Source organism: Antechinus flavipes, chromosome 6 (assembly GCF_016432865.1).
Source record: "Antechinus flavipes isolate AdamAnt ecotype Samford, QLD, Australia chromosome 6, AdamAnt_v2, whole genome shotgun sequence".
In the NCBI taxonomy this organism is placed as follows: domain Eukaryota; kingdom Metazoa; phylum Chordata; class Mammalia; order Dasyuromorphia; family Dasyuridae; genus Antechinus; species Antechinus flavipes.
Genome location: NC_067403.1, coordinates 241,007,064 through 241,031,326, shown reverse-complemented (window position 1 = coordinate 241,031,326; position 24,263 = coordinate 241,007,064). Strand labels below are relative to the sequence as shown.

At 43.7% G+C, this 24,263-nt stretch overlaps 1 protein-coding gene across 2 annotated transcripts in view; it reads right to left on the bottom strand.

Annotated features, from left to right (window-relative positions):
* Nucleotides 1-24,016, bottom strand: part of CSTPP1 (centriolar satellite-associated tubulin polyglutamylase complex regulator 1) — a 149,330-nt gene extending 125,314 nt beyond the window's left edge. For both annotated transcript variants that reach the window (XM_051966004.1, XM_051966003.1), the window contains exon 1: nt 23,650-24,016. In XM_051966004.1, coding sequence (XP_051821964.1) covers nt 23,650-24,001 — 352 coding nt within the window. In that variant the 5' untranslated portion in view covers nt 24,002-24,016. The remainder of the gene's footprint in view (nt 1-23,649) is intronic.
* Nucleotides 24,017-24,263: the final 247 nt, after the last annotated feature.

The following is a 24,263-nucleotide window of genomic DNA, read 5'->3' as shown; positions in this document are numbered from 1 at the left end:
ATATACTTTAACATATTACATGTATGGAACTGCCTGCCATCTAGGGGGTAGAGGGAAGGAGGGGGAAAGTTGGAACAGAAGTTTTTGCAAGGGTCAATGTTGAAAAATTACCCATGCCTGTTTTGTATATAAAAATCTATAATAAAAAAAAACATACAACAATGAGATCAGCATAACAGCTCTGTTGACCTTCAGGTTGGTAGTCAGTCTAATCCCTTCCTTCTCCCACACTTTCCTTCAGTGTCTCCCAAACATGGAGCTAGCTCTGGCAATGTATGTGTCGATTTCATTATCAATGTGGACATCCCTGGAAAGTAATTTCTCCATTTACTGTTACCTTTGGTTCCACATATGGACAACGCGATGCTGGCTGACAATGGGATAGATAGGAAGAGCTTGATGGTGAGAGAAAAAAATGACTACTAGAGAAACTCTTGGAGACAGGAGGGGATGAAATTGGGGGCATAAGTAAAGGAACTGGCCTTATCAAGGAGAAGGGCCACTTTTTCAAGCCTCTGAGAGAAAGTAGAAAAGGAAGAAGGATGAGTGAATATAATATATGGAGGGCTTTGGATGTGTGAGGAAGGGGAAAGGAGAAATTTCCCCAGGGATGCCAAGGACACCTGGTAGGAAAGAAAAGAATGTCACTGAGAGCTTGAGGAAAGAAGAGAAGATGGACAACAGCTGCTGAAGGGAATGGATCAGAGATTCAATCAAGAAAAAATACAAGGACTGCCAACTGAAAAAAAATAACATGAATTTATAATGTCAAGTCACCACGATTGAATGAATCCCTTCAGTTGGCTTTAGCTGTTCAGAACTAGTGACTGAAAGCCCAGCCATTCATGTTGGAATTGTTTTCTGTGTGAAGGAATTCATTTGTAAATCATTTAGTAACTTTGGATTCCTAACAGGAATGCAGAGTTGATTCAATAGTAAGAAAACTATAAACATAACGGACAACGTTAATTTTTTAAAGCAGAGGCGTACGGATAGGTGTGTGGAAAGACTGTCATTCCACCTCCAGCCAGCACCTCACGTATGTACGTGTGTCTCATCTAAACTAATAGCCTAAGGGAAGCTATAAAATGTATTTTTCGAATTCATTCTCCCAGACAAACATAATTTACGGATCTTCATTTTGAGGGAACGTCAGGATGACAAGTTTCTCTTAAGCTGTACCTGAAGCTTGCTTGCAAATGGTTGGGGCTGTTCCACTTTTTGACGGCCCCCCTCTCAGGTGCAAATGAGGGGGCACTGAGAAATCCAATGCTATAGTATTTGGGCTTCTGGAGGAAAGTCACTTGAGTTCTCTTCTCAACCACTCCATTGCCTCTCCACATTCCAATCGGACTTACTCTCTCCATTGTTAGTAAGAGCCTTATTATGTTCAAGGTAAAGAGGAAAAATGCATTAGATGCAATTACCAGTTAGCTCTAAGCAAGTTGGGGAGCTATTTGTCATTTCAATGTCCAGCACTTGAATAATAGAAAGTCCAAATTCTTTTCACTTGGAAGGACTATTTTCTTTTTCTTTTTCTTTTTTTTTTTAGACAAAGTGGAAGCATACAGCACAGGAAGCAGTCCTCAGTAAGCCACCGTTCATAAACAGCTTTGCTGAGAGCATAACAAAGGTTCTGTTGTGCTCTTGCATGGCAGGGCCAGTGAGCAGCAGGAGGAGCAGATGAACTCTTTTAGGAGACAAAGATTCTGTCTTCATGCAAATGTTTGCATTAATAAAAATGAAGAAAAAGATACAGAAAATGCAGGACCGCTGGACATAATGGGTCTCTAAACAGGAGGGTTTTTTCCCATTTTCCAGGAGGAGTCAGCAGGTCTTTTAAAAAAACTTTTCTCATTCTGAACACTTCACAGACATCACAAGAAAGACATGCAAATAACAGAAGCGAATCAAAGGACATCCCGCTGCTCCGCTGGCGCCTCTCTCGCCCATGCCTGGTTTGTCATTTGCTGTTAACCCTGGCGCTGGCTGCTGTTTTTGTTGAGGAAGGAGGGCCCCAGCCCATGTGGCAGGACATGTCCAGCCAGCTGGCCCCGGCACTGAGAACATTACAATGCGTGGCATGTGCGACCACTTGGGGACACGTGCTGCCAGGCAACACAGTCCACTGTGGGATTCTTACACACCCAGTGTGCAAATCGGTTTGGGGAGAAGGCTGTAAATTAAGGACTAAATACCTGATCTCGAGTACAAATGGAAGGCGGCATCGAATCCGGAGTCGGGAGACCCGGATTCGAGTCGTGACTCTGGGCCTTGCTGCTTGCTTATACCCCTTCCCCGTTGGGGATCTCCAGTTTCCTGAAGGGCAGGGCTAGAGGAGTGATTTTTAATCTTTCTTGTGGTCTAGGAAAGCTGATGGAGTCCTTCTCAAAAGAACAGTTTTGAATAAATGAAGGAAATAAATGTGAAAATTTAATGAAAATGAGGTTGCATTTTCTTCCCTTCAGAGGTCCCAGATCCCAGAAATTTCTGTTCATAAACGCCTGGTTAAGAATCTTTAGACATATTAAAAAAAAAAAAAGGAATCTTTGGACTAAAAAATAATAATAATAAAAGAATCTTTAGACTTAAACTAAATCAAAAGGAATCCTTGGTATGGATGCTCTTAGCTGCAGACCTGGTGATAGTATTGCTCATTCAAAGAATCTGCACCCAGAATATGTCCTTTGGGCATTGGTCTAGACTGTTCTCCAGAGTGGCTAGACCAGTTCAGATTCCACTAGCAGGGCCTGGTGCCCCTCTATTGCCACATCCCCTCCAGCATGTGTCATCTTCCCCTCTATCACATGAGGCAATCTGATGGGGGTGAGGTGGTACCTCAGATGGTTTAATTTGCATTTCTTTCATCCCTAATGATTCCGAGCATTTTTTCATCTGATTACTGATGGCTTTGATTTCTTCTGAGGACTGCCTGTTTATATCCTTAACCATTTTTCAATTGGGGAATGGAAGGAAGACTCTAAAGGTAATGAGAAAAGAACCTATGGAAATAGGATTTCCTTAAAACAGATTAGGCAAAAATAAGAAACAATATGTTTAAGGAGAAATGGATTTAAAAAAAAAACCAATTCAAAAAAGAAAACCATATTAGAGACAAGGATAAAGCTATAAACCTAGCTCTTATAATTTCACATGTGAATGGATTAAATAATCCAATAAAACAAAAGTTACAAATTGAGTAAGAAAAAAAAATAGACATCCCTTTAAGTCAATAGGAAGCTGATAATGGACCTAGTTAGTAAAGTCCAACTCTCCACCTGAAATACTGACATCTCAAACTACTGATACTGTTATTTAAATAGGCCAATTTTCCTTTATTATATAAACATCTCCTTTATTTCCTTTTATTTTCTCACTTCTTCACTCTAATAGAAACCTGTTTGCTTTATGTTTATGCTACAGGGTGGGTTCACTTTATTGAACACGTACTAGTTGTGTTGTAAAATAATCTGGCTCCTTAAAAAAAAAAAAATCAGGTTTCTAAGTCATGGTGAATCATTCACTCAGAGACAGCCTGAGTGGGTTAATTAGAAACAGCTGAGGCAAACAAAAATGCCATCACATGCCTCCAGTATATAAGGCAAAAGAGAGAGCTATTCCAGAAGATCCCGAAAGGGGAGGTTATTCCGGAGGATGGGACAAAGCTCTGAAGATACACAAATCAGACCAAAAGAATTTAAGAGATCTCCTCACAGCTCCTAGTAAGTAATGAGGTAATGACAATGTGGGGTTTATAATGAACCCCAGCCCAGGCAGGGGTTTGGCAGGACTGGGACTGCTTGCCCGGCAGCTGAGACGCTCGAGCAGTAGAGAGGCCAGGAGAAATGTGTAGACGGCAGTTAGAGGAGATAACATAGCACACACTTTTAAAGTCTGTAAAGCAACTTTCCTCATAATGACCCACGAAGTAAATGGTACAAATTTTAACCCTGTTTTACAGATAAAGAAACTGATGTCTGAAAGGTAAAGAAATATGTTCACAGCCAGTACATCCTATCTGTCCATCCTTCATTTTTTGTTTTTTTTGGGGGGGGGTTTGCTGAGGTAATTGGGGTTAAGTGACTTTTCCAGGGCCACACAGCCAGGAATTGTTAAGTGTCTGACTTGAATTGGATTTAAGTGGAGCAGAGTAGGGCAAAGTCGTCAGCCTCCCTCTAACAGAGTCATCACAGTCCAGTCGGGATGACTGCTGATGGCTGCACTGGATGACCTTGGTGACTTTGAGGTCTGACCAAGCTCTCATCATTCCACGGTGCCAGCTTCAGCCACCGGCATGGCCTTTGGAACAAATTGTTCTCACCCGCCCATTCTTTAGGGGAAGTCTTCATGTGCTCGGGGTCGACAGCCCCCAACTCAATAGATCTGAGGCCTGTTGTTTCCCCTCCACCTGGTTTAGCCCATCTGCCAGGCTGGTTTACTGGGGTATGGTCACTATGCGTGCTACAGCTTCTTGGGGCTAAAGGTGAGAGCTGGGTGATAGGTGGCCATCTAAGATGGATAAGCAGCCCTAAAAAGGGCTTTGCAAGCACTCACAGCAGAGGTGCTAGTCCTCCCTCAACACTCCTATAGGCCCCAAGTTCTACTGACTCCATTTAAAATGGCATTGGCTTCATTCTGCTTTGATAGAACTATCTTCCTATAAACACTAGCATGTAGGATAATGGTCTATCCTTCGGGTTCTCATTTGTAAACGACTGTGCCCCGATGCTAATCGGCTCACCACTGTCCACCCCAAGGCACCCCCCACTCGTAAGGGGTCCCGATCAGAGCCCTGGTAGCAGTGACTAAAGGTACAGCTTTGTTCCCTCCCTGAGAGGAAAGTCATTCTCTGTGGGCTGTTTTCTCCCTCCCTACTCGCCTGCTCTGCACTCTGAAAAGCAGCTCAAGACTTCAACTGGCACAGAATCACACAATCCAAATTCAGCTTTGGACGCTTTGTCTGTCCTGTTCTTCACACTTCAGTGACTTCGGGGTCCTCACTTCCAACTCCGGGCTAGGAATGGAGGCAGCCAGATGTGCATTCTCCTCCCTGACTTTCACCTTCCCTTCCACACTGATGGTGAATTTTTATCTTTTCAGCCCCTATGCCCACTTGTACTGTCTCATGCCCATAATTCTCCCTTGCTCAAACAGCTTCCATCTTTCTCCATGGGCTCTTTTCTATCCATCTTCAAACATACAAACAGCCTTAAAAAGAAAAACCTTTGCCCCTTCTACTTGGGCAAGATTTCACCCTGTCCCTCCCTTCGTTGGCCCCTACGATAATCTCAATATTTACAGGAGTGAGGAAGAGCCTGGGAAAGAGGGGAGGCAGTTTTGGAGGAGAATAATCATAGATAAGGGATCTGAAGGGACCTAAGCCTCCTAGTCCAACCTCCTTTCCAGATGGGGAACAAAGGCCCAGAAAGGCCCTCACTGAAACAGGCGAGATGTCAACCCTGGTCTTGTCTCCAACCCCCCTGCTGCTTCCATTTGCCCAAGCTGCCTCCCCCGCTGCTTCACTGTGGGCATGCTGAGTTAGAAGTGATGATGGACCGTCTAAATGGAGATGCCCTGCAGCCAGTTAGAAGGCACAGACGGATGCCCAGGGATCCAGGTTCCTCATCACAGATTCAGCCTTTAAAGGCAGGGCAGAAAGGGAATATGCTTTCTAGAAAGACTCCCAGACTTGGATCCCTAGCCCAGACTCCATTAAGTGGCTTGTAAAGTTGGTAGAGCCACTTAAGTACTTGACCTGATGTGATCTAGTCAAAGTGTCATCTCCAGTTCACAGAGGAAACAGAGGTAGGGAAGGGAAGTGACTGGCCCATCCAGCGAGGGAGATCAGGTGTTTGGACTGCCCGGTATAGTTTTCAAACAGGTTATGATGCTTCCTTGGGTTGCTGGTATATGTTACACACATCATATAAAATCCACGCTTGTTTGAGTGAAAAGAAACTACAGCTTTTCTATTTTAGTTCGTGATCTATGTTTTCTTTCACAACTTGACTTTTATGGAAATGTTTTGCATAACTTCACATGTGGTTTCTTAATTGTGGGTGGGAATAAGGAAGAGAACCTAGAACTCAAACATTTTAAAAAACAAATGCAAAAAAAAAATTTGTTTTGAAAGTAACTGGGGGAAAATATTAAATAAAAATTAAAGTCAGTGATCTCAACTTTAATTATCCAAAGCTGGTATCAATAATCACACAGATGTCCAGTTAAAATTTCTCTGGTGCAGAGTTGCAGAGCAAGCCAATTCTTCCAGGAAGCGGGACGGGGAGGTGGCACTTGGTAAATAACCATCCATCTGTTTCTGTAGGACCTGTCCAAATTCTTCCAGAGAATAAGGCTGAAACTAACCTCTACTGAAGTCTTATTCTTCAATCAGACAAATTCACCATATACTTATTCATCCAGCACCTACGGTATAATAGGCACTGCTGATGAAAGGGAGGCAAGGGCAGGAAGGAGATTACAGAAAGTTATCCTCAAAATGAGAGGCTGGCATCTGAACTAAGCCTTGAAGGAAAAGGATCTTTTGTTTATTTATTTTGGGGAAGGCAATTGGAGTTAAGTGACTTGTCTAGCATCACACTGGTAGTAAATATTAAGTGCCTTAATGCAGAATTTGAACCCGACTCCTCCTGACTCCAGGACTGGTACTCTAGCCACTGTGCAATCTAGCTGCCTCAGGAAAAGGATTTTTTTCTTTTTAAAAAAATATTTTAAGTTGTTTATTTGCATAGATGATTTTCAACATTCACTCTTAGAAAACCTTGTGTTCCAATTTTTTTTCTTTTTCCCTCTTGTCCACTTCCTTCCCTAGACAGCAAATAATCCAATATATGTTGAACATGAACTCTATAAATATTTGCACAATTATCATGCTGTACTAGAAGAATCAGATCAAAAAGGGAAAAATGAGAGAAAATAAAATAGAAGCAAACAAAAACAAAACAGTGAAAATACTATTATGATCCACACTCAGTCCCCACAGTCTTGTCTCTGGGTGCAGATGGCTCTCTTCATCACAAGACCATTGGAACTGGCCTGAATCCCATCATCATTGAAAAGAGCCACGTCCATCGTGGCTCATCCTATAATTTTGTTGTTCCCGTGTACAACGTTCTCTTAGTTCAGCTCACTTCACTTAAGTCTCTCCAGGCCTCTCTGGAAGCATCCTGCTGATTGTTTCTTATAGAACAATAATATTTTATAACATTCATATACCATAACTTATTCAGCCATTCTCTAACTGATGGGCAGCCACTCGGTAGGAAAAGATTCTTAAAGATAAATGGGGAGGAATACAAAAAAGGCAGGAGACAGGATGGCAAGTGTGGGGAGTAGCTAGTGGTCCAAGTGGAACACAGAGTGAAAGGGAATAATAGGAAATAAACCAGGAAAAGGAGGTCAAAGCCAAATGGTGGAAGCACTTAAATGCCAAGCTAATGAGTTTGTAGCTTAACCTAAAAGTCAGAGGAAGCCATGAGAGAAGTGCTAGGGATTAAATCTGTGCTCAGCAAGATGGTCTTGGCAGGACTGGGGAGAGGGGGAGAGGTAGGAGGCCAAGAGAAGACTATTGCTATCGACTAAGAGAAAAGGGATGAAGGCTTAAAAGGAGAGGACTGGAGGCTGGGGGAGGGAGCAGAGAGAATGGAGGGGACTTCACTTCTTGTTCCCTGCTCTGGGACAGGATCTTTGATCTATGAAGATCAGGTAGCACTGGAGCGAATCCTCTGGAACCCCAATGTCTTGGCCACTACAAGGTGAATGACTTCATCACAGCTTGCAAGAGATATGGGCACTTTCTATTTTGAAAAGATTCTACAGGTGACCACAAACCCACGGGAAGCACACTCATCATGAACTACTACTCCCAGGTTCCAGGGTCTTACAGAAGGATTTGGGTGGGTGGGGGAACCTGGGATGGGCATCGGCCCTTCCCTGGCAGAGGGAGCTCTCATTGAGGGATTTCTTATCCCTTTTCACAGTCTGCAATCTTAGAGCAATCCCTGGAGCCCTGTGGGCTCATGGGACTTAGCTAAGGTCCAGTGTGGCAGGGGAGGGACTAGAATTTAACATAATTTTTAAAGAAAAATTCTATTTAGTTGCTAAGTGGAGAAAATATTGTTTCACACACAAAAAGTTATTTTTCTACCTCTGTTAGATCCATTTATTTACTTCACTACTGAAAACAAAGAAACACAGGAGAGAAAGGAGAGCATTGTTCTTCACACAGGAAGTACCACTTCTCTCACCCAGAGGCCTGAGTGCAGATTCTAACTGGGCTCCTCACTCCCTGTGTCTCCTTGGACTCCCTGAAGGCCTGAGCGCAGCCTGGAGGCCTGCCGAGCTCCTGGGCACATGGCTCAGAGGGGTTTCTGTCTCATCTCGGTATGCCTCTGTACAACAAGAGGGGGAGACTGGATGACCTCTAAGATCCCTTCCAATTCAAAATCTGGGATCTGGTTTCAATAGTCCAAGTATGAGCCCTGTGTTCCCCTGGAAATCTCTAAAGAGACTCTACTCAGAAAATACATACTTCATGAGTAGCCTTACACATTGTTCAATGACTGCTCTGTAGCTCCCCGAGGGGGCCAGGTGTCCCCCGGCACTTTTCTGCAGCTGCCCCAGGAGGAGCCCATCTCTAAATTAAGATTTACTAGAACATTGTGGAGTAATCCTACAGAAAGGCAGCTTCCTTCAGCAGCCTCAGCCAAAGGCTCTGGACACAAAAGGTCTGGTTCTAATCCCAATATGACATTAGAAAAGTCATTTAACCCTGCAACTCAAATTCCTCACACCAATCAAATTAATATTAAGTATATGCAGGGCACTGGAGTTAAGGAAGGAGGGCATTCTGGCATAAAGCACAGCCAGGGAAGTGTAAAGGGATGATGGTAGATGATTCACAAGAAGGAAGAAAAATGGGAGGTGGAAATAGCTTAGAAGTGGCAGTGGGGGCACTGCCCAGCAGATGGTCCCGCTGCAAAGGACAGAGCCAGCTTCTAAAAGAGGGCCAGGGCCTGTGCCCTCTGGGAGATAAACAGCCGCTGCACGCCTCGATTCTGTGACATCTGGAGGCAGGTGAGAGACCCTTCCCAAAGGGCCGTGCCTGAGAGCTCTTGAAGGCCTCAACGTGGTGTCCTCAAGGAAGGCCTTTGAATTACAGGCCGGGGGTGTTGGGACTTAATGGGTCCCAATCTACCGCCTGTATATATTGCAGTTGCATGGAAAGCCAGAGCTAAAGCACATCACAGTAACTCATCTTTTGTGCCATTCGATCAATGATCATTAAGCTGCCTACTATATACAAGGCGCTCTGCTAGGAACAAAAGGATGCAAAAGGGAAAAGGGAATGGTCCCTAGCCTCAAGAAGCTTACATACTACTGGCGCATGGAGGTCATGACATATAATACAAGTGTAACCCAAATAAATTTAATATAGGGTAACTTAATAAGGGCCCCAGCGCTAACAGGAGAGGCCAGGACATCCTAGCACCATCACTATGAAGCTCAACAATACAAATGGTCAATAGTTTACATTCATAATTCCCTATTGATTTGGCTTCTTCACAAATAGTAACTTATAAAGACTGACACTAGGAAAAAGAAACCCATTCCAAATAATGGATTCAAATCAATTTTCAAATGTCCACGAGATAGCCAAAATGCTTTCTTTTTTAAGATTTAAATTTATTTCTTTTCCCAGTTAAATTTAAAACAATTTTTTACATTAAAAAAAAAAAACATTTGAGTTCCAGATTCTCTCCCTTATCCATACCCTCAGCCCCCATGAAGAAACCACATGTGAAGTTATTCAAAACATTTCTATAAAAGTCATGTTGTGAAAGAAAACGTAGACCTTCTCCCCCCAATTAAAAAACTCTCCAGAAAAAATAAAGTTTAAAAGAAAAAAAGGGCCAGAGAGGAAGAGAAAATGCTTCAATCTGTATTCACACACAATCCATGTCTGATGTGGATAGGATTTTTCATCACAAGTCCTTCAGAGTAGTCGTGGATCATTATACTGCTGAGAACAGCAAAGTCATTCACAACTGACCGTCCCAGAACATTGTATTACTTTGTACACAATTCATTTCATTTTGCTGGGGTTCAAAGAGAACTTTCCAGGGTTTTTTTTTTCTGAGAGCATCCTGCTCATCATCAAAATGCTTTCTTAACATTATCTATTCCTATAATTATAACCAGCACAACTATCTTTGAAACTTTTCTTCATTTCAATTGCCCCTAAGGAAAGTATTTGCTTCCAAGGCTATTATACTTATTTTTTAATCTCCTAAGTATCACCATATTATTAAGTTCCTAACTTGTCATGTTTAATTGGGGCTTTTTCTGTTCACTTTTTTTTTTTAAGTCTTCATTCATTAAGACCAATCTATATGCTAATCTCTTCACATGGTCAAAAAAATGTTCTTAAGTCCACCAAGAAAAAGGTAAATTATCTGTGATAAACTCTATTTAAAAAGCCAGGGAAATACAGAGTGAGTTTTAGAAATAGTTCCACTTAAGAACAATTTTGAAAGCTCCAACTGTTAAAAAATGAACACTCAGCTCTCTGGAGATGTTGGTCATCCAGACTGAGTCATTCTGGGAGAGCTACATTTGTGTTGTGCTTCTATGTAGAAACTCCGTGGAAGTCTGGTATCAACAGACACATACTTTCACCATTACAGGTCAGGACTATCACTACAAGGCTGACAAGCAGGAGATGTTTTTTCCTCAGTAACAACATCTTTTCCAAACCACTTAGTAAGGCCCTGCAGGGTAAACTGCCTTGGTGGAAGGATGGCCCATACCCATTAAATCACAGTTCCTTGAAGTCTTTGAAGCCTGATCTGCTGTGTACGTATTAAATATAATACTTGATGAGGAGGTGCTAGAGACCATGCGAACACAGAAGGTTATTGAGTTTTTGTTTTTTAGTGTTGGGGAAAATACAGAATGTACCAAGTTAAATGAATGATGAACAATAAATCAAGTAATTCTGAGGACAAAAGTAGTCATTCATGCTCATCTAAAGTCCCTATCTGATGCATCTTCTCTTTCCCCCACATGTTAACAGGAATTTAAATATGGTTCTTTAAGCGTCATGATTAGCCCATCTGAATCATGGAGTAGGGAAGAAAAGAAAAAATGAGCCCTGGGTTGTCCAACAATAGTCGAGTGTCAGATCGTGAAGTTCCACTGAGATATGGCAAAGGAAGAGAGGCCCCTTGGAGCCTCTGGGGAGCTGAGAAATGCCAGAACAAAATGACTTGTGACAATAACCACAAATTTCTGAAGAGGGTGGGAAAGGGTGGGCAAATGATAGGCTGAAAAAGGCCAGTCTGTAAAATCAGAGGTAACACTCTACATAACGATCTGATTTCTAGGTAACAAGAGAGATAACTGTGGACTTGAGAATTCCACTGACAACAGGGGACATAAGGATGTCCCAGCATATGGGAAGATAAGAGATAACGTCGACCTCCCCCAGAGGAGAGTTAGAGAGACTACTGGATATCCTGAGTAAGTGAACTCTCTAAGCAGCAATTGCAAATACAGTAAAGTGCTGCAACAGATCTCGAGGCTTTTCTGTGTTATGACCCCTTTGGCGTCTGGACTGCTTCTCAGAATTAAATGCATGAAATAAAATACATTGGATTACAAAGAAAACCAATTATACTGAAATATTACCTAAACATTTTAAAAAACCAATGTCACAGACTCTAGGTCAGGGGTCCTCAAACTTTTTAAATAGGGGGCCAGTTCACTGTCCCTCAGACTGTTGGAGGGCCAGACTATAGTAAAAACAAAAACTTTGTTTTGTGGGCCTTAAAATAAAGCAACTTCATAGCCCTGGGTGAGGGGAATAAACGTCCTCAGCTGCTGCATCTGGCCTGCAGCCCGTAGTTTGAGGACCCCTGCCTAGGTTAAGAACCCTTGAACTATATGATCTCTACAATATCCTTCATCTCTAAAACATTCTGTTACCATGACTAAGACACCAATGAGCTATCCTAATACACCTCAGAGATTATCTATGGAACAAAGACCAAAAATTCCATCTCCACAAAATACAGGCAACACACAATCTTTTGAGTAGGGGTTTACAGTCAAAATTTTCTAGAGCGTTTTACTCTTTCTACTTGAGAGAGATGAAGCAATAGAAGTAAAATTGGGAAAAGGGATTATTCATATATTTCTAATTATAATCAAATAAATCCAAATCATATTTAGACTGTATGAAGCTGTTCAGAGGCTTATCTCAAAATTTGCTACCCATTTGCAACAGAAAAAAGCAACAACTGAGAGGGAAAGATAAATATTCATCTGTCATGTCATTATCTTCGACTCTAAACTGTTTCCTTATTAAAGAAGGTTTCCCCGACAACTCTCAAAAGAAAATGAATTGGTTCTGATACCAAGATGAGATGGGGCTCTTTCAACAGCACCTCCATTCAGGGCTCTTATAAGAACCAAATGAGATAATATTCATAAATCACTGTGTCTGGCACATAGAAGGCACTTAATCAATGCTTGTATTCTTTCTCTTCCCTTTATTAATAAGTATTTCCTATTATCATACTGCACTAGGGAAGTTTTCTGCAGGATGTTCTGGAAGGTTTTGCCTGCCAGGGGAGTACAAGCTCTGGCCAAGTCCTCCCCAGCTAGAAAGGCCACCGGGTTGGGGTAGATGATGGACTATATGTCTGTCATCCAAGGACCAGCGGAGCTAAATGGAAGGTGATCACCACCAGGTTAGTCAAAGAGTGATTGTTTTTTTGTTTTTTTGGCCACAGTGATTCCTGAAGACCATCTCTCCTGAGTTATTAAAAGGTTGTAATCTACAGTGGAGGGAATCCCTGTATTCACCAAATCACAGGTTTTTAAAGTACTGAAATTAAGTCCTAGAAAAGTTGAAATTGAATTCAAGAAAGAGAAATAAGGAACATTCTATAGACAGACCCACTACTTTCTTCTCTCTACATCTGTTTGCTTTCCCCTTGGAAATATGAGAAGAAAAATAAAGATTTACTGATTGAACAAAGATCTAAATAGCTCCTGAACCAGTACATGTAACAAAGATTGGGGAGATAACAGATTGGGGAGACTAACAATGCTTCTCCCAAATGCAGCCTGGAGAAGACTGGGAAAAGTGAACTTCTGGAATTCATCCTGGTCATTCACTCTTTCCTATTATGTCATACTAGGGGTCTATGCAGTGGTTAGGGAGGACTAGCACTTCTGCTGTGAGGGCTTCCTGAGCCCTTTTCAGGGCTGCTCATCTACCTCTGGTGTCCACTTGTCACTCGACTCTCACTTTTAGCTCCAAAAAACTATAGCATGCACAGTAGCCATATCCCAGTAAATCATCTTGGCAAGCAGGCTAAACCAGGTGGAGGGTGCCTACCAGGCCTTAAACCCATCAGTGAGTTAGGGGAATGTCTCTCCTAAGCATGTGAAGCTTCCCCCGGGGGGAAGAGGAGGCCAAGAACAATTTGTTTCAATGCCACAGAGGCTCTGAGGGACATTTAGGGCTTAGTCAGCTAGCAGAAACACCAAGGGCTTATGCTGCATCCCCATTAACAACAGCAGACTGACTTTGGTCTTGCCACTTTAGCCTAGATTTAATGACTCTGGAAGAGAAAGCAGACATCTTTGGGCAACTCTGCTTCACCTAAACCAGTCCACAAATAAGTCAAGACATCCCTGCCACCATGTCACCAGATCATTATGTTATCCCCCAAAGACAGACACACTCTACCTGAGGGACTGAAGTTTCCCAATTCAGCCTGGTCATTCACCCTTCTCTATCGTGTTATCCTTCTAAGCCAAGGTCCCTCTCCCTGAGGGGAATGAACTCCCACAATTCATCCTGGTCACTCACTGCTCATCATCATCCCTCAAATGCAAAGCTCCCTGAGGGACTGAACTTCCCCAATTCAGCCTGGTCATTCACCCTTCTCTCTCGTGTCATCCTTCAGAGCCAAAGTCCCTGAAGGGAATGAACTCCCACAATTCTGGTCACTCACTGTTCTCTGTCAGGGTCATCCCTCAAATGCAAAGCTCCCTGAGGGACTGAACTTCCCCAATTCAGCCTGGTCATTCACCCTTCTCTCTCGTGTCATCCTTCAGAGCCAAGGTCCCTGAAGGGAATGAACTCCCACAATTCTGGTCACTCACTGTTCTCTGTCAGGGTCATCCTCAAATGCAAAGCTCCCTGAGGGACTGAACTTCCCCAATTCAGCCTGGTCATTCACCCTTCTCTCTCGTGTCATCCTTCAGAGCCAAGGTCCCTGAAGGGAATGAACTCCCACAATTCTGGTCACTCACTGTTCTCTGTCAGGGTCATCCCTTAAATGCAAAGCTCCCTGAGGCACTGAACTTTCCCAATTCAGCCTGGTCATTCACCTTTCTCTAATCATGTCATCCCTGGAAGACAAGGTTGAAGAGTAGTTGTACCATTAAACAGTATGTAATACAGCCCTGGGGGTTGGTAGTTTACAGGCTCAAGGCAGGCTCACTGACATTTTTTTGGTTCTCATAAAGCATTTATAAAAAAATAACTGACAGATGTTAACGAATTCAACTGCACAACTACCCCTCCCCCAGGATGTTTTTATCAATAGGGAAATTGAGGCAAGGGGAATAACATTTTGTGTTTACATAACACCTTCTCTATAAAGAACTTCCAAGTGTGTTTGTTATCTCAATAATCTTCATAACATTCCTGTGAGGTAGGTGGCAAATATTATTTTTTTCCACTTTGTAGATGGAATGAAGAATAGCTGTCATCCAGAGAAGTGTATACTTATCTGATGTAGAGGTCTAGGGGTCTATTCCCGAACCAGAAAGACTACCTTTCTGGGGACCAGTCTCCAGCCAGTGGATCATGGGATTTTGAATGGAGCCGAACCGTTCACGAGCTCCTGGCTCCCGGCGTTCAACCTTCTCCCACCACATCACATTCCATAAAGGGCCGGGGTCAGGCCTGGTGTTTATTAGAGCTGACTGTTATCATTTCTCTAAATTGGCCTGTTTAAGTTTTGTCAAAGTGCCCGAACATTCAATTATTATTTGTTTACCGTCTGTGCCCTAGCATTGTAAATGATGTCATCAGGAATGTACAAAGCTAACAGACACAACCGTTGGGCAGTCCGAGCCTTTCGGAAAGCAGGCCCTGCACAAAAAGCATGACTCACTAAGCCCCCGTGGTAAGCAGCGTGAGGCCTGGTCTTCGGTGCATTTTCCCTGAGGCAGAATGTGCATTTGTGTGGCTTCACGCACAATTATAATCTCTCCTGAAAGCCAATTTCTTCCATATGACGGGCTGAACCCCTCGCGGCCTCCGAGCGAGCCTCCCGTGGATGGGGCGGCTAACGTTCCGAATTACCAGATAGGCTTAATCGCCCCTTTCTGAAGGCTAGAATGGGGCAGAAGATGTGAATCCAGTCAAAATTTCTCCCCCAGAAAGTCCCGCTCGGGAGCCAGAACTCATCTCAGGCCCAACGTCTTTTTGTCTCTGCTTATATGTCGATTTGCAGGACTGTGGGGTGCGAGACCCTTGGAGCCAGGCCGTGCTGTTCTGGCAGTCTCCCTGTGTGCCGAGCAAAGCCAAAGACATGTGGCCATCGGTCCCCGGCTCCTCCAGAACTGCTATTGTCTTTAACGTGCTCATTTCATAAGATATAATTTTCCCATTTAGTGCACGTTGGATGCAAGGCCACCGCGGAAGGGCCAGAACAGGCCCTGATCTCGGCGCAGCTGTTAGCTCGCCTCTCCAGATGCCTCTGTTTACTGGGGGCCGGGGAGGGGAGCACGCAGTCCCAGGTGAGAGAATTCTGAACGCTGAGAACACCTGATATGAAGGCCTGGGGCTGCGAGCAGATTTCTGCCAGAGATTACAGAAACTCAAGCTTGTGTTTTATCACAATTACCTGTAATCTCAGGGCCAGAGAAGAGTATTAACGAGACCTCGAGCTGCACAATAGGACAGCTGGAAAGAGGCTCTTATTCTGTGTAAAGAACAGAGCTTTTCAAAAGCCCAGTTCAGTGAAGAAAAAGAAAAGGCCCGGAAAGTGCTTTCTCCAACACTATTTCCTCTTACTGGATTCCTGTTAATCAAACAAAACTTAGTCAACAGCTTTTATGAAAAGTACATTCGATGATTGCAGTAGTAATTGCTTTGTTCCAAGAAAGGTGCTTAGGAGAAAACATAGCTAATGGGATCAGTAATTTGGTAAGTTCAGATGTGCTGGGGAAATCCCGACTCTCTTGGATAAATCATTAAAATTCTGCTCAGATAAATGTGTTTTGACTTGACATTCCACCCAGAGAATAAGCTGCCTCCCAAGGCCCCTGGGGATGCACTGTTGGGGCTGTCCCCATCCTGGTCTGTAGCAGAAAGATCCGTTTACCGGGGCCATTCCCCTCTGGATCAAAACACATCACTCTTCACTGCTACTGGGAGACCAGGGGGGGAGCGCTCAAGGAAAATCCCCAAACCGAATACAACTTCTGGTTACTTCCTTTAAATACAGGTTTTTCGACACTGGTTAAGTTTGGTACTTGTCTGAGCAAAGATAGAAACTTTACCATTTACCCAGGAAACTTGAGAATCAAGTGTGATCAAAGCTCAGAAGCTGGAGGAGGTAGGACCGGGAGGGAATTAAACAACCATCATACAACTGGTTTCCATCTCATTTCCTTTAAGCAGCCAACAAATAAGCATTGAATTTTGTTCTTAAGCTGATCCAGCAAGCCGGTACTGGAATTATTCATTTCCACAAGGTTCAACAAATGTTGAAATATCCCAAGCCTTTTAAATGCAAGGTGCTGGGCAGAGCAGGAGATATGGCAAGAAAAACAAAAGCTAGCCATGGTCTCCTGGATCCTCCAGTCTCCCAGGAGAAGCAACTGGATTGGGCAGCATAACAGGCTATCTTATCTTCAGTCAGGAGAAACAGGGAGGAAGTGCTTCCCCTAAGAGACAATAGTATCACTCTTTGAAGCCTCAGGTATCCACTCCCAACACATGGAATGAATAACATAGTAACTACATTCTGTATTGTTGCAAATAGAAGGGATTCCTACCTTTGGGGTAGTTTTTTAATGAAAATGGTTACATTTATTCTTCACCTAGAGCAACAGATAACTTGAATTGTTTCCTTGGAGAAAGACCAGTTACATTTAGTATTCTGTTATTTTAGAAAGACTAAGCACAGTTGGGCTCAGGAGGTCAGCATGACTCCGAATAAGACACTAAACATATCTAAACCTCAGTTTCCCTGTAGGTCAAACAGGGCTGTTCTTTGCAGTGTTGTGGAGGAAAGACCATGTAAACCTTCACGTATTCTAGAAATGACAGCTGCTACGGTTCCTTCGACAACCCCTTCCAAAGCACCAAGTTGCCCCCACTAATCAATAAGCATTTATGAAATGCTGACTGTATACCAAGGAAGTGTGCTGGGGAGGAAAGAAGGGAAAGGGATAAAAAGTGAATAAGAAGTGATCCTTGCCCGCAAGGAACTTATCATTTAGTAAATTAAATAAGACATATACGCTTATTTCTAATACAAAGTTGTAGAAAGTTCTTTAGGAAAAGGAAAAGGAATGGAAGGAAGGAAACAAGCATTAATTGGGCACATAGCATGAGTCACACAAAGTTCTAGCAATGAGGATTCATCTACAAGCAAAAAGACTGGTCGGTCTTTGGGGAGCTTACGTTCTAAGGGCTTAGGGGAAGGGGCGCCATGCAAAGATCACGCAAAAGGGAGATGAAAACCAAGAAGGGGCAGGAGATGAAGGCCAGCTTGCGTCCCTTCACAAAATGGAGGCCCAAGGAGGAACTTAGCAATGGGAGGAGGGTTTTATGGAGGGAAATTCCAGTTGTGAAGGCTTTGGATGGTCAGATGTTCCACACCAATGAAGCACCAAAACAGAAGGTTCTGTGGGAGAACTCGGCTCCTTACGGAGGAAAAGACTGGCCCAAAATAGCCATATTGAGCTGGGCCTGAGAGTCAGGGAAGGATTTTCAACAGAGAGCTAGGGGGAGAAACCTTTCAAAGTGTAGGAATTGTTATATGACATGACAAAATGTGATATATGATATGATATAATATAATACACATAGGGTTTAAAGGTTCACAGAACTCATATATTAAAAAGGCAGGAACAGAAAGGACACATCTCAGTCCTTGTGAGTGGCTCATTATGACTATGGGTTCAATTTAAGAATAAGGGTGGAACCCAACCAAGGGCCTCAAAAGTAAAGCGAAGGATTTGGGAATGGATCCAACAGTGATGAGAAGTCACTTGACTTTTTAGGCATGTAACTGAGATGGTCAGAACTAGGCAATTAAGAGTATTCGTGTCTATGCAATGATGTTGAAGGATGAATGGAAGGAAAAAGAAACTAGAGGTAGGGAAATTAAATGGGAACTTGCAAAAGCTTAGGGAGATCCCTGCACGTGTCCAACCTTTTAAAGGGAAGAATTTCAGACATTGTAAATCACATTTTCAAAGCATCAGAAAGAATGAGTCTAAAATAGCTGATTTCATTTCCTTTCTGTAATAACACAAATATTTTAAAGTCCAAAAAAAGCACTGCAACTAATTACTGTGAGCAATCCTCTTTCCAAGCAAGAAGTTGACTGAAGAAGAACCACTAAAAATTTTAGAACCAAACAAAAATGTTAGTTCTTGGGATCAGAATTTTAGAGCTGGAAGAATCCCTGGGGATCACCGCAGCCAATCCTCCTTTTCAGAAGAGAAAACTGAAGCCCAGAGAGGATAAGAAAGTTAAGCAGCAGGGCCAGAATATAAATCCAGCCCTCATTTCAGATCCTATCCTTTGGACTGGATGGTATAGCCTAATTCCAGGAAATAAATAGCTGTTACAGCACCCAATCCAACACATTAGCTTAATGATCAGTTCTGAGACATCGGTGTGAGGTTGAAGACGCTGTTGACAGCCTTGGCCTTGAAGTTACAGAGACTTGTGTTCAATTCTATCCTTAGACACAAATTGTGACCCTAGGTAAATCACTCTCAATGTGTCTCAGTTTCCTCATCTGTAATATCAGGATAATAACCATTCTCCTTTACAGGGTGGTTGTAAAGATTAAATGAGATAACAAAATACTGTACAAGCTTTAAAACGCTACATAAACAAAAGCTATTAAATTATTAAAATGAAATTATCTCTGCTTAGAGGAACCTTAAAGAGGTTAGCCAACAAAAGATCCATGTGATGATTTGTCTGTTTTGTTTTTTAAAGTTAAACAAAAATTAATAAAAATAGATAAACCATCAGGAAGAAATTAGGCCAAATAGCATATGATTTTTAAGAAAAACACTTCTAACTGCCTGCTTCTGGCATAGGAGATGGGTGGTAGCTGAGTGCTAGGAGACGAGCACTGCCCCAACTCCATAATTCTCACCCCTAACAAATTGCCTGGAAGCAGCAGAGTACTTGTAGTTCAGAATCATCTGAAGCTCTTAAAGGGTGAAAGATTCACTAACATCATCATCGCCACCATCATAAATTGCATTTATATAGAGCCTGCTCCATGCTGGGTAGTGTGCTAAGTGATTAACAAGCACTTAGGTCCTCATTAGGTCCTCACAACTCTATGAGGTGGGTGATTATTATCTCTATTTTATAGCTGAAGAAACTGAGGCAAATAGATGTGAAGTAACTTAACAGCTGTTTAAACTTGTAGCTATTTAAGGTAGAGAAAGCCTGTTCACTCCCACCCAATAGAAAGATATCTTGCCCCATCCCCATCAGTTCCACTTCCAGAAAATAAACATCTTAGGAGAGGTAGCAATGGGAAGCTCTCTGGAGCCCATCCAGGCCAATACCCTCATTTTAAAGGTGAGAAAGCAATGAACCAGAGGGATCAAGAGGTTTGGCCAGTCTGAGGATGGTTTTTTTTTTAAGAATGAAGAGAACTGATCCCCCTAATACAACAACTAAATCATGTGGGATAATCCATTATTTAAAAAAAAAAAAGCCCAATAACACTCTTGGATACTTACTCCAGTTAAATCATCTCTTCTTCTCTAAGTTCAGACCCATATCAACAAAAAACATCAGTAGCTTGAGGATAGCCTCTTTTCTTATTCTCAACTAACTCTTCAGTGGGAAAAAGAGGCCTTGGTGAAATCAGACCGATTTGGAAGACACTGTGGAAAAGGGAGTACCCTCCCCAAATTAATGAAGCTCGGTCTCACACTAGCTCCTCTTCAGGTTGGCCCATCTATGAGTCGCATGTTTTGTGTACCTGGGAACAGAACAAGCTACCCTTGGGCTCCAGAGGAGCCATCCACACCCTGCCACATACAAACACACCTCAGCCTTGGGCAAAGGCTTTCAACAAGAACACTCACAAGGCTGGCAATCTTTTTTTTTTGCGCTTGACACCGAGGGTTCAAGTTGTTCTTTTCCCTAACAGGGTCTTTCTTCTCTTTTGAGATTTCATCAAGATCAAGAGCTGAAGAGCCCTCTGAGGTCATCTCCTACAACCGCTCTTCCAATAAGTGCTCCTCCGATCTCCACTTGAACATTTTCACCAACAAAGAACTCATTACTCACCAGCAGGCCAGTCCATTATCATCCAGCTCTAATTATTGGAAATTCTCTTTATCTAGAGCCAAAATCTGCTTCCCCGATATAAGAATTTTATGAAATGATGCCTTTCTTGCTTCCTATACACCTTGCGGGTAAATGTGAGCTGGAAAGAGCAATTAATTTCTAAAAATCACAAATGGGGACATGACAAAACTTTTCCAAATGGTGTCATTATGGGGGTGAATCACAAATTATTCATAAAAGGCTGCAGGTAATGAGAACAACTCACCATTTATAGGGAGATGTATTTCTTGCTTGGGTTGTTTTGTTTTTTTTCTAATTGCCTTTCCTATAAGAACACAATTTCTAAAATGTCCACATAACAAAGTCAAAGAAAATCTATTTATTTCCCAGGTCCTGATTCAATGTTCTGTCATAAAGGAAGCTGAGCCTTTGGACACCTGTGACACAATGGCGAAAGCAATAGCCCAGATCTATCTATCTATCTATATAAATCTGGGGGATAATCTATGCATTTGGTTGAACTGTTTTGATTTATTTTGGGAACACATACCTGTTTTATGTTTTCCAGTTTCATAGGGACTCTCTGTGTCAGACCTGTACTGCATTCAGAGCTTGTATTAGTCTGATCAGCCACAGTCGGACACACTGTAATTCAACTCTAACATAGTGATGTCATTTTGGTCCTCTGACTTCGAAGGACAACAACCAACAATGGCTGAAGAAAAAGTGAAATTAGCATGTGCTTGGGCAGAAATATGGATTTAGGGAATGCATAAGGAGGTCAGGAGGCTTCCTGATGAGCCTTGCAACAAGGTTCTAATGTGGGCCAGAACACCTAGTGGATAAATTCCAATTTTTTTTGTGGGAGAGATAACCTAGAGATGTTGAAAACCAAGAAAAATCATAGTGGGCCAATTTAGGGCAGGGAAGATATCATAGGATTGAAGAGTTAAAGGTACCGTAGAGACCATCTAACCAACTCCTCCACTTTATAGACAACATATATATAGAAGATGACTTGTATAAAGTCATCTAAAGAGGGCGAGGGCATGACCCATATTCACCAGATCTAGGACTCTTTCTACTCTGCCAGGCTGCAGCTTGAAAGAATAGCCCCCAAAATGAAGTACCATCTACCCTAAGACCCAGGAGTTTCCTTTTATTTACACTTCTCAGGCCAGACTATCCCCTACCACTCTGGTCTGACCCAATGGAGCCATGAATGTCAATGAGTTGATTCCTCCACCAACGAGATTCCTAAAAATTGCTACAAGCTAAAAAGCAAAGTCCCCTGCCTCTTGTAGGCTGCACCGTATCCAGAAGAAGGAAGATTGCTATCAGGTACTTGAGCCAGCTTAGACCACACACGTCAGCGCCTTTCTGTTCTGCTCTGGGCACTTTTGAGGAAGGACCCGATCCAGAGAAGGGTATGACTGCAAGACCCAAAACCATGTGGCAGGAGGAACAGGTGGAAGAACGAGGAAGTGTAGCCTGGTGAAGAGAAGATTAAGGGGGAACATGACAGCCGGTTTCAAGTATCTGAAGGGTTGTCACATAGAAGAAGGATTAGGCTTGTGATACTTGGCCCCAGAGGGCAGAACTAAGTGTGACTGGGGAAAGCTGAAGAAAGATTTCATCTCGATATAAGGAAAAACTTCCTAATAATTAGAGTTGAATGGGCTGCCTCAGGAGAGAGCGGCTGCCCATCACAGGAAGTCTCCTAAGGATGGCTGCAAGAAATTCCTGTGCAGGTACAGGTAAACCCAATGACTTTGAGAATCTTTCCATTGTTAAGGATCAGATCATAACTCCAAGTTCCAAATCCTAATTGTTTCTGTGGGGAAAGGATTCATTTCCAGACCCTGATAAGAAGAAATATTGAGGGGTGGGAGGGAAGGCAAATGATTACTTGACTACTAAATGAAAGCTCCTAATTTCCTAAAGGAAATTCCTGTTATTTACATAATGGCATCAAATCCAGCCTCTGACACTTAGTCGCTGGGTGATCCTGGGCAAATCACTGCCCTCTGTCTGCCTCAGTTTCCTCATCTGTCAAAGGAGCGGGAGAAGGAAATGGCCAACCACTCCAGTGTCTTTACCAAGAAAACCCCAAAGGGATCACAAAGAGTAGGATACCACTGAAATGAGGGAAGAACAAGAACAAACCTTAGATACCCGTTCTTATAAAGAGAAGGGGTCTTTCCCTATTATCAGAGGTCCTAAAACATCCCTCTCTGTCAAATTGTCCCTCTTTACTCGGTTTATTCCCTTGTTTCTAGACTACAAAGGGGAGCCCAGTAGTAACTGGAAAAGATCATCGGGTCATAGATTTAGAGTTAAACGGGACCACAAGGGGTGCAAATCCCTCATTTCCAGAGGAAGACACAGCTGCTGAGTGACCGAAGTTGGATTTGAACTCAGGCCCCAGTATTTCCGCTCACAACCATTTTGGGAGAGATCTCTATTTCCTGAGGAGTTGGAAAAGCTGAAAAGCAGGGACAGACGGAAGGCTGAGGCTCCTGCCTGGTCCCGTGTGGGCTCCGAGGCCTCCAGTTTTCTCGAGTGATAAAGGAGGAAATTGAGGCAACGGGGGGAGTGGGGGAGAGAGAGGGAGAAGGCCCTCGGCTCCAGATCCCGCGGCCAGGTAGGGCCTTAGGGAGCTGGGATTAGTTCCCAGGGTCGCAACTCCAAGCCTAGGCTCTGCCGAGGGCCTCTAACGGCCTTGAGGTCTGGGCCAGGAACCGGGTGCGGGGGGAGGGGAATCCTAAAGAACGCGGGAGCGGACGTCGGGGGGCGAGATTCAAACCCGGTCCCGCGAGCACCTCTCCTGCCTGGGGGGCCCCCAACCCCCTTCGCCGCTCTAGGCCTCAGTTTCCTCCGCCGTCAAAGGCCGGGGTCGAGCCGGGTGGTTCCTCCGGGCCCCGCCCACACTCGAAGCCCGTCAGGGGGGCCTCAGTTTCCCCATCGGTCACCGCGCCCGTTCCGGGGCGGACCCCGCCCTCGCCCCCGCCCCTGCCGATGGCCGCGGCTCCTACCCAGATACTCGTAGTCAGGCAGCGCTAAGCGATCGGGGCTCAGCATCCTCCGGCTGGCTGAGGCTGCGGCCCCCCGCCTTCTCGGCTTCCGTAGCGCGGTCCCCGTTGCCATGGCAATCACAAGGCCAGCAAAGAGGCGAGGAGAGGCTGGTAGGAGGGGTGGTGCACGCAAAGGGGCTCCGGGCTGCAACTCGGAGCAAGTCCAGTGAGTTCCGGAGGCCTTCGGGCCCGCCCCGGGGAATGGGCCGCGGGGGCTAACCAGTGGGTGCGCGCGCCATATATAGACAAACAGGCGGCCCCACGAGGACCGAGAGTGCGGCAGGCCCAAGCATTCATTAAGCACCTGCTGCATACCGCAGACTGAGTTGGAGCCTAGGCTCGGGAGACAGAAGTGAAACCCCCTGCCCTCAAGAATCTAACATTCTGTTGGAGGAGACAAACGTGCCCAAAATGAACAAATAAATAAACGAGCATTTAGTATTCGCCTATTACTGTCCCGGAGCCTGCCCTCAAGGAGCTTACGAAAGGAACTTTGGGAGGACACAATGTATCCTCATGAATGAAGGAACATATATTAAGTAGCTACTATTTAAGTAGCTTAGCAAGTGGGAGAT